General features: G+C 34.9%; 1 protein-coding gene across 5 annotated transcripts in view; it reads left to right on the forward strand.

Annotated features, from left to right (window-relative positions):
* LOC106173268 (forkhead-associated domain-containing protein 1) overlaps positions 1-13,069 on the forward strand; it is a 31,266-nt gene that overhangs the window by 2,984 nt on the left and 15,213 nt on the right. For 2 of the 5 annotated variants that reach the window (XM_086996109.1, XM_086996112.1), the window contains exons 2-16: positions 1,086-1,295; positions 1,998-2,018; positions 2,796-3,078; positions 3,410-3,480; positions 3,888-4,121; positions 4,499-4,651; positions 6,160-6,252; positions 6,561-6,611; positions 7,305-7,382; positions 7,688-7,900; positions 8,605-8,844; positions 9,188-9,386; positions 9,662-9,850; positions 10,487-10,614; positions 12,450-12,539. In XM_086996109.1, coding sequence (XP_086852235.1) covers positions 1,086-1,295; positions 1,998-2,018; positions 2,796-3,078; positions 3,410-3,480; positions 3,888-4,121; positions 4,499-4,651; positions 6,160-6,252; positions 6,561-6,611; positions 7,305-7,382; positions 7,688-7,900; positions 8,605-8,844; positions 9,188-9,386; positions 9,662-9,850; positions 10,487-10,614; positions 12,450-12,539 — 2,253 coding nt within the window. The remainder of the gene's footprint in view (positions 1-1,085; positions 1,296-1,997; positions 2,019-2,795; positions 3,079-3,409; positions 3,481-3,887; positions 4,122-4,498; positions 4,652-6,159; positions 6,253-6,560; positions 6,612-7,304; positions 7,383-7,687; positions 7,901-8,604; positions 8,845-9,187; positions 9,387-9,661; positions 9,851-10,486; positions 10,615-12,449; positions 12,540-13,069) is intronic. The other 3 variants (XM_086996111.1, XM_086996113.1, XM_086996110.1) reach the window with 2 other exon arrangements.

The raw sequence follows: 13,069 nt of genomic DNA on the forward strand, positions 1-13,069 counted from the left end.
TCCAAGTTAGAGGGATAATAACTCTTCGTTTTGGCCAAAAAATGAATTTTCCTGAAGTAAACAACAATTTTCCCATACTTACCAATGGTTATTGAATCCATTTTGACATTCAAAGTTAGTCCCTGTTTTTTTTCTAAAAAGTTTGGTTTTTTGTTAAAATCTCTTAAAATATTTGAACAGAGTATAGCCATCAATGGAGGTCACGTGCTCTAAAGACAAGCTCAGATATCAGAATAATAGCTATGACTGCCGTTTTTGTGGTAAAACAGAATATATTATATTTCTGTGAGTTGCTCACAATGTTTTAATTGTGAAATATAGATCTCATACGAAGAGTTATTATCCCTTTAACTTTGTTGTTCAGGTGTTCATGACTTATAATATTGGATAAAGATTTTTGGTCGGAGTATTGAAAAAATGATTATAGCAAGCACACAGTCAATGTACCCTGAATGCAATATCAATATGCTTGACATCTGTCGCGACTGGGAAGTGTTTGTTGTCATTTCTGCCCGAAACCATGCCTGTGACAACGCCAGATTATTTTCTTGATTATGACTATTTTCCAGACTCGTACAGTTTCAAGGTACTAGTATTTAGATTTATCTGAGTGTCCAAAGCCTGTGAAGCCAAGGTTTCTTTGGCTGGGGCTTTTGGGTTGGTTTGTTGAAATTTTGCTACACAGGAAGCTTATAAAATGACACAGGCCAGTAGTGATTTTTTCTTTTTTTGTATGGGATGAATTTGTTCAAGTTTTATGCATTTCTTTTCATATTATTAAGTAGAGTATTGAAAGTATCTAAAAAGGCCAAAGATAAAACAGGATGAGTGACTTAACCAGAATATATATAACAAGAGCAGTAAAAGACAAGAACTTTATAGAAGCATTTCAGGAAAGGGCTCTATAAATGGATTGATTTAACCATGGATTGAGATAAAGATGAGGAACAGGTCTTCAGGCTGATAGATGGGACTACCAGTGGTTGGATTCTTTAAAAAATGTGACACCTGACATCAAGTTTTGGCTTATTAGTATCATATTGTTAGATGAAAACTAAGACTGATATTCAACTCTTTTATTTCAGTCGTCCAACGTAGACCAGCAACATGCCGTTATAGAGTACAGCGACCAAGAGCAGTGCTACGTATTACAGGATTTGAATACAGCGACAGGAACCTATGTCAACGACTGTCGCGTGCAGAATGCTGCAGTCAGACTCGCCCCTGGTGATGTCGTTCGCTTCGGGTTTAATGGGACGCCTTACGAGCTGCAAATTGATAATACCCAACAGACGGTAAGTAACGCTTCTGGCTCAAAATGGTGTTTTGATGTTTGCAATTTTTTTTTTCTGTGCTGATAAAATATGGAACAAAGATGTACAGGCAAATTCTGTGTTCTGAATTTTATTTATTTATTTATTTATTTGGAATGGAGGTGCAGAAATAGATGATGCACAAAATTTAAGTGTATTTGTTGAAACGTTAGAAATTTATGCTGAAAAATGGGCCCAACTTTCTGGGCTATTATTGCCTTCAAACTGCTGAGAGAAAGGCAACCCCACAACCAATCAATAATAACCCATTATTATATTAACCATTTGTACAGATGTGATTGATTTATGACATTTTGTTCCATTAATTGGAAGCCGAAAGGCAATTCTTATCACTAGGGAAAGATAAATGTGGGTGGGATTTTGTTAATTTATTTCCAGTTTTATCTATTGGGATTTGGATTTTATAGGCTCTATTTTAAAAAGCAATTGAGAATTTGATGATAACTAAACATCGGAGAAAATTACGTCATTATTGAATAGGAAATGGGTTAGGATTGATGAAAAAGATTGGTTTATTTTTATGTTTTACAATTTGTCAAAGGAAAAAAAAGCAATACTACAGCTACTTATACTATGGTATATTTTATTCATTGGCATTTGTTTTTCACATGTTTTGTATTTTTGTGATTATTTCATTTATTTTTTTAATCATAATAATTCCAGGACTCATTTGAACCAATTGAGGTAAAAATGTCTAGCTTCCTTACTGCCTATGAAATTTAAATTAATATGCTTTGTTCCTGAAATCATCTTTGTGATAGGGTATGGTGAGGCGGTTGGGGGGGGGGGGGGGGGCAAGAAGGGAGGGGGGATATGAGGGGAGGATACAGCTAAAGGGCTCCTTCATTTTTTCTCTAGATGTGCTACAAAATTAATGCATTACATTTTCCAAAAATCAGCAATATCAGAATGGTTTAATGATGAAATAGACATAGATGGATGGAAATTATGCTTCATTTCTTAAAGCTTGATGAAGAATTATGTGTGCCTTTCTTAATTTTATTTCTGAAGAAATTAATATGTAGTGATCATTAATGTTTTAGGAATATGAACAATTTTAATAGTACTGTGATTAGAAGCAAATTTGATCTCAAACAATAGTTGATGTCTAGGCATATAATCTTCTTAGATTCTTTGATCTGTTTGGAGCTATTTGACGTCTAGAATTAGAAAATTCTAGCTAAAACTTTGTTTTGCCAAAACATTTTGCTTGTCTATTTTCTGAGCTTTGGTAGCAATCTGCTTATATGTTGCCATGGAAACAGGGTTGCTAAATCTTTGCATTCACACGTTGTAATTACAAAGTTGTAATTTACACCATTGTGTACAGGTATTAATCTATAAATAATAATTATTGATAAACAGATTGTTTTTGAAAATTTTATATATTAAATATTCTTTTTCCTAATTTACACCCACCTTTCCCATATAAATTCTATAATTTTACTTTACCCTTTCCAGCCCCAGCCAGGTTACCCAGTGCACCAGCAGATGCGCGCAGCATGGACCTCCCCTTATTCCAACCCCGTGCCTACCAGTAGCCTGCCTTATCTAAGCATGCCTTCATCGCAGCCAGTCACCACATGGGTGCCAACAGGGGGCGCTCCGGGGGCACTTCCCCCTCACCCGCCCCCCAGCACACTGAGACAGAGGCCACTCAGCGCTGGCGCCAGGAGGCCGAGTTACGAGAATTTGCAGAGAGTTGGAGCGGCGACTTCTGGAAGCCCCATGGTACAAAATAAAAGTAAGATATTTTGTTTGTGTGATTGATTTATGGGCATTTAATTTGATTTAATTTTTTTTAAAAATGATATCGACAAGTTTAACACAAATTTTAGTGATATCAAAAAAGTGCTGAATTTTTAATTTTTCATACTTTTCTTACTAGGCATAAAATTTGAATCACATTCTGTAGAGTCAATTTCTACACATGCACACACACACACTTTGGTATTTAAGTTTTCATCACAGACTGGAAGGGTTGATAATCTACCGTATATAAATTTTTTGTTACCAAAATATTGTTAAATTTGTTTGTGTGTGTATATATTTATATACATATATTTTTCTTTCAGCTGTAGGCTGGCAAGCCAGTAGGAGCGCAGGAAGCTCTCCCACCAATGATATTTTACTCCTGCAAGAAAAGGTGACTTTCATTTTTATCAAAGAAAAAAAATAATGTAATTTTGTTGACTTGAGTTATACTCTTGAAAGGAGCCTTGATAGAAACTGGAAGTTACATATATGTTATTTGTTCAAGCTGATGGCATAGAATGCTGCTTTGGATACTGCATTGTGTAATGCAATCAACTTTCTTTAGTTGAATTTGTTAGATCTGCTTGGTCATAGACAAATAAATTAATGCTCAAATAAATAAATATAATAAACAAATTTGAAAAGAGGAGAAATTGTCTAAAACTACATGTAAATGGACAACATTTGTTAAAGAAATTTCATTTTAAGTCAATCACATTCCAAGACAGTCATTTGACAATGTAAAAAAAAAAATCATTCATAGAAAAATAAATTCATAATTCTCATTCAATCTTTCAGGAACAAAAAATCATGCGAATGGGAGATGAAATAAATCGGCTGGCCGCCTTTGAGGCAGAAAACCAGCGTAAAGATCAAGTTATTGCACAACTTCAGGAGGAAAACAACAGACTGCGAGCTATTCAGAACACAGGGGGAGTTTTTGGAATGGATGCTCAGCTGACACAGAAGTTATTGGAATTGGAAAATGAACTTTCAGCAAAGAAAATTGAAATAGGGCACCTGCGAGATCAGGTAAAAAACGTACTGTATTTTGAAGTATACTGATAAATGGAGTAACCTGTATTTCATTTATTAAAAAAAATTATGGAGAAGATGAAATGCAATTTGATATATTCTTAAGTTTTCTTGGTAACATCTTAAAAATATGATCACTGTCAGTCCAGTTTTTTTTTAGAAGGTTTAAAGATGCAATGGTGAGTGCTGAGTAACTTTAGTAGAAAAAATCTGTGCAATTGTCATGATTTTCAGTAATAAAATGTGATGTTCAGCTCAGCAGTATTTCTGAAAGTTATACTATTTGAAATGCTATGGATGTATATGCTGGGGTTTAGTGGCAATGATTTGACACAAGTACTGGCTTAACATGCATCTTTAACTTTGAACTTTAGCTGAACAGACTCCAGCAGGAGGCCGCCTTCCGGGGTCCGACCACGACTCCGGACGATCTCAAGAACATGAAGAACGAGCTGGAGAGGGTGAAGAAGGATAAGAATATCACCTCTGGTTTGGTCACCCAGATGCAGAGGGATATGTCTAACAAGGTGAGAGAAACTTATGCTCAGTGACATATTTTATAGTTAAATCTATATGCTGGACTATGTGCTGGCTTTCTGTATATGATTTCTGTGACTTTGATGGCATTGCTAACAATTCCAAAATGTTTCCCCCAAGTTTTTTTTTATTTTTTCGCATGGTGTTAATTCTTTAAAGGAATGATTGTCATTGCAAATTCATTGCTACATGTAAAAAATTTATTTGTCCTTCTTTAAAATTTTCATCACAAAATATTACTAAATTTATTTTGATTATTTGTTTGTTTGTTTTCCTCAGCCAATGGATATAATTTTAATTGCACAAGCGGTGTTAAGCACATCTTTAAAAAAAAAATGGTGTAAATGCATTCTTCCAAAATCGGTTCAAGAACAGTTTCAAGAGGCTAAAGTTAATTAAAAAGCCTAAAGATTATTTAAAGAAAATAGCTTTCTGTATAGTTTTTACTATTCAATATACACTCCCTGGGTTGCGTTCAGATAGAAACACATTAAACAACATCCAGCACCCATCTAAGGCATGTTGCCATGGTAACTGATCTAATCAATATTACACTGTGTTGTGTGTAATTATATCGTCATTGATTGGAATGTTGGTATTAGGAACATTAAGGTTACCCTTCTCAAATTTCATAAAAATCCTCTCATTTATTCTGATATTTTATTTTTTACGTGTTGTCATTTGTTTATCATTCATCATAATTATGAGAACATTTAAATGAATCCAACCCTCTCTTAGATACTGCTGAATTATTTCAAGATATTGTTTGAAATGTTATTTGGGGAAAATGAATGAATACTGTTTGTTCAAATTTAGTGAGGAATTACCGTATTGCAATGATATTGTGCGGAAATATCCTTCCCAAGTTCAATAATACACCAAGAATCGCTATTGATTTTGATACCTACACCTATTATTTCCTTCTGTACTACCTGTATATGTGCAACTGAGGTTGCCCTACAACAATTTTTTAAGCAAAAGGCAAATTCCTCAATTATCTAGAAATAAATTTGGAAATGGCCGAAGATACTCAAATGTTTTAAGATGATTAGTACTTAGTGAAGGTTCTTTTTCATCCAATGAGTAATCTCTGAAGCATTTAGGATCTTGCATTTTACATGTATGCATACAGTGTTCATTTTGCAATCAGAAAAATTACTCCATCTAATTTTTGATTGTGTATCATAGTCAGAGCCAAGGTCAGGTTATATACAAGGTTCTCTCAAACAATATCTGTCTTTTTAAAGACTTTGAAAACAGTTTTCCAAATTTTTTTTTTGATTTAGGACAATAATTGATAATTTTTTTTTTTTTAACCAAAATTAGGAAAATAAGTATGAGGTCAATTTGGTGCAGTCCCTTTTTTCCACATGATTTTTAGCTTTTGAGACCTTCCCCCATTCTTTTCAGGCATTAATTAATACAATTCCCTGTAGTAAGTCTCTCTGGAAATTACTGTTAATGATCTATATCTAATTATTTGCTGTGGCCATTACAGGACTCCACCATAAGCCGCCTGACACGAGAGATCGAGAAGTTAAAGAAAGACGTACGTGAGAAAGATGTACAGATGACAGCAATGTCGGCCAAGGTAGTGCTTTTTCAAACATTATTTTCTCAATTATGAGTTTTATTTAATTGCAGTAGCTAAGAAATACTTGGATTGTTTCTGCTGAGCCCTGTTGTAAAAAGAAAAAAAGTGAGGGATTGAAAGTAATAAGCAAGGGGCAAGAAGGAATGAATGAGTTTACAATATGAATGCTTCATTTGCTGAATAGAGTTTGTGCATAACTAGTTATAATCTAATATCACTTGGATATTCTTCAATGTTTAATGTATTTTGATTAAGAAAATGAACAAAAAAATCTCAGTGCCTGATATAACTTACCCATTTAACAGCCTGGCAGTAAAATGGAGAAAAAATTACTGCTGAAAGCCACTGAAGAGCAGGTAGAAATCTGCAGTGTTTTTTTTTTTCAAAGATAATGCTTTAGTGCTTATTGTGTGCATTTCAGAGGTTACATCTACCTGCATGTACAGGGTACCATAAGGTTGAAGTGAAATGAGATTTCTGCAATGATAGTTTCTTCTAAACAACATCTCCCATTTTAACAAACGCCTTCAGTGATGAAGCTGTTACGATTGCTGACTAATTTTTGAGGAAACCGTTATTGTTACTTTGAGTGCATATATAACTCTGTTGATGAGAATTCTATGCTGAAATGAGACTTTTGCATGCAAAAATTATTCTTTCATTTGCACCTCTGTTTGATAAGATGTGATGGTGGAGGGCCCCTGAAATGGTGATCAATACACATTCAACCAGATAGACATTTTAATATTTTACCATGTTACACATCCATATTATATGTCTTTAGCCACTTGTCTGAGGCAGTTGACTAGAAGATTGGAAGTGTTAGTAGTAAAATCAGATTCTTCTGTGTTGACATTGAGATACATCCATTGTTTTATCATTCACCACCTGTACTACTGTATATAAAATTCCCCTGTGGATTAGGCTATTTTGATTCAATCTCACATGATAGTTCCGAGGCCTAACATTCTGGACAGGTGACCAGAAGTGTAGGCTGAATGTAACCTTTTTTTTTTTCGATCACGTTAAAGTTTTATTTTTAATTCCAGGCTGCCAGATTGAGAGACAGTAAGAAGGTGGATGAACACTCTGATGCTAGAGACAAGGAATTGATGAGCTTGAGACACGTAAGGGAGCATTTAGATAGACACATCATACTAGTTGGGTCAGTTCAGCTCTGTGGGGGATCTTACTAAGTGCAATCAGCTTAACTGAATGACACGCCTCCTGGAGGGTAATTGTATCTGGGTCAATTACCCCTTAGCTGCTAGAGTAGACATCTGACAATTAAGCTGATTCCACTGATTGCACTTTGCAAGAATCCCCGCAGGGTTGAACCAACCCATTTAGACTGTAAATAATTTGCCAATCTCTAAAAATATTTTAGATAGATTTTAGATTTCTAATTTTTTTTCTAATTTCTACCCAACAGAAATTCAAGGCAGCAGAAAACAAAGTCCAGGACATGAACGATTTAGTGAAGTCACTGAAAGAAGAGATCGAGAAGCTGAAGACATCAGTGGGAGAGGAGAAAGAGGGCCAGAAGAAACTACAGGCTGAAGTGGACCACGGAAAGCAGCAGTACCTGGACATGCAGAGGGCCGAGAGGCTGGTCAGGGTGGACCTGGAACAGGCGACAAAAAGGGTGAGATGATGGTCACTGGTTTCCTTCCTTTCTTCCTTCCTCCCTCTCTCCTTCCCTCTTTCTTTCCTGCCCCTCTCTCTTTCTCTTCCTTCCTCCTTCCCTTCTTTCCTTATTTAAGACAGTCATCTGCACTGGACAGTTAACCCAGACATGCTGAAAACTTTTTTGGAATGGTCGGACATTTGGACCGGCAGTAATGAAAAATGTGCTGGTTTGAATGGATTTTTGTCGGACCGAAAATCACTATTCGTTTGAGACAGATACTACCAGTACAATTAGGGTAGCTTACTTTGTTTGTGAATGTGTTGGATTTGAAATGGAAGGGAAAAATCACTTTGGGTTTTATAAAATTTTATTAGTGACGTATGTTGAATGATGACTGTAAATTCAAAATTGCGGCTCTTAAAACTCTTGTCAGTACTTTGGACTGACCCAGTCCAATTTTTTACTGGTCCAGACAAATTTTCCCAGTCATGACCGATCGGACCGACAGTTTCAGCATGTCTGGTTAACCAGACTAATTTTGAATGGTCCAAGCAATTCAAATTGAACTTGTGAAAGGGAGTAACCTCTCGCTATTGTTATTTCATGTTAGAACCAATCAAAATGGTGTGAAATAGAAAATTGGAAGGAATGCTATGAAATGAGCCTTTTTTAATACCCACAATTTTTATTTGCGTATGTCTTCTTTCTTTTACCTATAGCTGGAGCGCTTCAGAAGCCGAGTCGTTCAAATAACTTTCTCCACTCCTGGAATAAAAGCCCCAGACGGGGAAATTAGTGATGATGAACTGTTGACAAAATTGAAAAAAGTTGTGGATGACAGAACAGAATTTCGGAGAAAACTTCAAGACACAAAAGAGTCATTACAAGTTGCAAATACTACAAATAAAGAGGTGGCTGACAGTTTGAAGGCTTTGAAACAACATCTCAATGATGCTGAGGTGAGGAAAAAATATTTGTTGTAAACCACAGTTGGTTTTGAATTTGGTAAATATTTACCAATTTGGAACACAACTTATTCAAAGGTTTGCAATATTTTGAGATGAAATGAAAAGCCATAAACCTTGATGAATATCTTGGAAATAAAAAAAAAATTATTTTGAAATGAATTAGTAAATGAATAGTAAATGTATCATTTTTGAAATTACCATAATACTATTTTATATATTTTGAACACCAAATGGGCAAAATGCAGTGCATGGTATAAATTATGCAAAAGCTGCTGTCATTTACCGAGCATCTACCAAGTTGCCAAAATCATCATGTTTATTATTTTTCCTTCAGGGCCGTCTTCGAGACAATGGCCGTCTTGCCCGCCAAATCAAACAGGAAATCAACCTTCTGCAGTCTGTTGGGGTCGAAGACAGCATGCAGTGGGTAAAAGACAGGGTGGTCGCCTTCATGTCTTCAGAGTTGTCATGGGAACAGGACATAGAGAATGCCCTGGAAAGATGTGGGGTCAATGTCAAGGTCTCTACTGATGGTGAGTTACCAGGATGTTGATTTGTGTCGTCTGCTAATGAAAGCATTATAATGTTTGTATACTTTTGTATTTTGTTGGCTATTAAAAATGAACACAGAATTAACATGAATTAAAAAGTAAAGAGGTGATACAATAGATAAATGAATGAATAAATAAATTAATTAAAATGACAAGATAGATAAAAAGTCATATTATTATTGAAATTTTACAGATGTCTTCACCAAATATAGTTTGTTTTTTTCATTTCATTTCCTTTTGTTTTTCTAAAATTTCAGAACCAGGAAAGCACATCGCCAATCTGTATAACAGATGGGAGTCATCCTTGTCTGAGAAAGAAAAACTGAATGCTCAGATTGCTTTACTGGAGACTCAGCACAAGGCAGACATCCTAGAGCATGTGACCAAGGTCAAGGCTGAGATGCAAGACAAGCTTACAGATGCTGTGGAAAAAGCTAAACTAGAAAGTAAGTTTAGGTGTTTCTCTTTGGGATACGTGCTTTGCTGCAAGGTTGATTTTATTTTCCCACTATAAGAGATGTTTGGTTTTCATTAAAAAAATTTCATTCACCTTTTCAGAAATTTAAATAATAATTCATTTTAAAGCAAAACATTATGAATAACACCAAACAGAAATTGGAACATGGCAGGTATTGAATTTAAGTTAGATCTTTTAATCAAGAGTTTTTCACATAGCAACCTGTGTGGGTATAAGGCCATTATTGTTCAAGTGACAAACAAACCAGTTTTGGTGACCCCTTTTTACATGACAGTGTCACCACACAGCTTCTCTGTTGTTATATAATATGCCACATGGAGACCAAAAAACTGAGACCTGAATACTAATGCCTAAACTGCATGCAAATCATACATCAAAGTATTCTTATTCTAATGATTTTCAATAATTTTAAAAGGAAGAATTAGTCACCCCTTTATTTATTCTCGACCTTTGACTTCCTCTATTGATAATCTATTGATCTGCAGCAGACAGGCTTGATTTTCGACAAAGACGGTCGATACAGGGTACAGTTGTGAATACCTATATTAGTCCCAGTAGCAACAATCGATGCTAAGCAAACAAATCTGATTTCGGTTTGTTTTAGGTGAGGAAAAAATGAATAAAGCCATTGATGAGATACGGAGTGTGGAGCAAGAAAAACGAGAGAATGCTGTTGAAGCTGAGCGAAAGAAAATAGAAGAGTTACAAGGCACCGTGCAACAACTGAGACAGGTAAGATTGGGGAGATACAGTGTTGATAAGGTTTGTCAAAGAGTGAGTGGATTAAAAGGGGAGAATGAAAGAATTGGAATATATTATTTGTTACACATTATTTTAGTGTACAAAATACACCAACTTGAGTAAACAGACTATGACGTATCTCTGACAGCTTTTTAATGATTTTGTAAAAATGACATTGGTAAACTTAATAAATAGATGAATACTAGTACTATATTATAATTATACTTTGTATGTTGCAAGTTCAGTGGATTTAGTTATAACTTTTTTCATCAGTTACAATGGATTTGTATGAATGCCCCCATTACCAGCTTTCTTTCTTCCTTCAGGTGCATAAAATGAAAAGATAGCAACATACAAACATAAGTTGTGTCATACGTAATCCATATGTTATCCATTGATAGAAAACTGAAATGTAAAACTAGAGGGTAAAATCCAATGATATCCACTTTATGTGCAGAAAGCGCTGATAAAAAAAAAATTGACTTGAATTAAACATGGCAAGGTCACATTATATTATATGTACCTGATGCCGACCAATCAGAGTCCGTCCCTTTTAGGTTTTATTTAAATATGAAATCTGCTTATATGAAATTGCAAAGGAAATTTATCAAATGCAAACAAAATTTGGTGACTGCAAGTATGAATCAAAAGTTATTTGATTTACTCCAGCAGAAGAAGGTATAATAGTGTAAGTGGGGTCTCATTGTTTGTTTGTATTTGTGCAACAGCGACATTGTTGATATTTGCACAAGCGATTAACTGTAAACAGTCCAAGATTGTATTAAAATATTAAAATAAGAAAAGAAGCTCCAGACAATATTCCAGTACATGCAAAGTATCATGACAAGGTTAAACAAATGTTTTCCACGGTCTGAAACAACACACAAACCCAGGAGTAATATTGACATAATTCTTTATGTGGAACAAATCCTTTCTTACATAACCCACTGCATAGTATAGCAACATTGTGCATTATATCAGTACCCGGCACAAAAAAGATCAGGGGTTTGACCCACTGATTTGTTGCAATCAATACTACCTGAGGAGTTGATTAGTATGGGTTAAATGTTTCTATAGATACTGGAAGAGAGTCACTGCGTTGAACTGCTTAGTGTGCAACAAACTAGTTACTGTGTGGGCCACGTTAGAGGAGTCTTGCCAAAAATACTTCTTCGGGCCAAGCTGCGTCTTTTTAAAGCAGTGATTTTAGCAAAGTTAGCTTAAAAGCAGTTATTTTAGCAGAGTTGACAAGACCATGGATCCACAACTTTAAATCTTAAATTGCTTGAAGGTAGTTTTAAAAAACTAAGGTCCGATCAACAGCCTAGGATGATTTCCCTGGAACTTACAAGTTGTCAGAAGAATTATCAACAATGTGACGAAAAATTTGCTTGGAATTTTAGCTGATTTTTGTCAGTTTTGATTCAAAGAATAGCACACAGCGATATTATGATATGAAAGATTATTAGAAATTCATAACTTGTGTCACGATGGACACGGATGTGTTCCGACTGTGGCATATACATGACAGGGTAAGTCAGGATTGCATAGCCAACAACTTGAAAAAATCCTGGGGTTTTTTTTTATTTTATTTTATTTTATTTTTTTATTTTTATTTTTTTTTTTTTTGTGAATAGTCCCGACTGGATAAATGGGTTTAAATTTTGATTCAGAGGGAACTTTTCTTTCTCCCCTGAACAGCAGCAACAACAACAACAAAAGCTGCCTGGGCCTGGAGCATGTGGATTGGTTTTATGTATTACAAATTAACTTGGTGGGATATTTAGAAATACAGTACATGTGAAACTTTTTTCTCTTATTTCCAGAATTTGACAGCTAAAGCAGAAGAAGATAAAGAGACATTGGAATCTGCCAAAGAGGCCCTAACACAGGTAGAAGACTACAAGAAGTTAGAGGTAAGTAAGGATCTAGAAATTGCATTTGGTATTTAAAAGACTGATTGATTGGTTAATTAAACACAGGGATATTAGGCATTGAGGTTATATAAAATTGATAAATTTGTACATGAGGGCAGCCAACCCTAATTTTGAGAAAATCGGATTTTGTTGCTATTTTATTTTCCTGCTTGTCTTTTAAAGTTTGACTTTAAAATGCTTATGTGTTAGGATTAGGATTAGATTTGGGAAATAGATGAGTGCATCTGATCCACAAATAAATTCATTCAATATTTCATAATCAAATTGAAAATAAAATTTGAGGAGGGGGGGAGGGGGGTAACATATGTTGAAGGTAATTTAACATTTCGATATTTCCTTCCCATTTTGACCACTGTTCTTGTCCTGTGCATTTCACAATCACATCTTTCATGTTTTTTTCTTTTTTAATCTCCAATCATCATTTGACAGTCTTAATTTCAACCTACTGATAATATAAAAAAAGTACAAAGATGTCTTTCCACTTACCTTTTTCATTGACTCCATATGAA

Source organism: Lingula anatina, chromosome 9 (assembly GCF_051362555.1).
Source record: "Lingula anatina isolate TDL-2025a chromosome 9, LinAna3.0, whole genome shotgun sequence".
NCBI lineage: Eukaryota > Metazoa > Brachiopoda > Lingulata > Lingulida > Lingulidae > Lingula > Lingula anatina.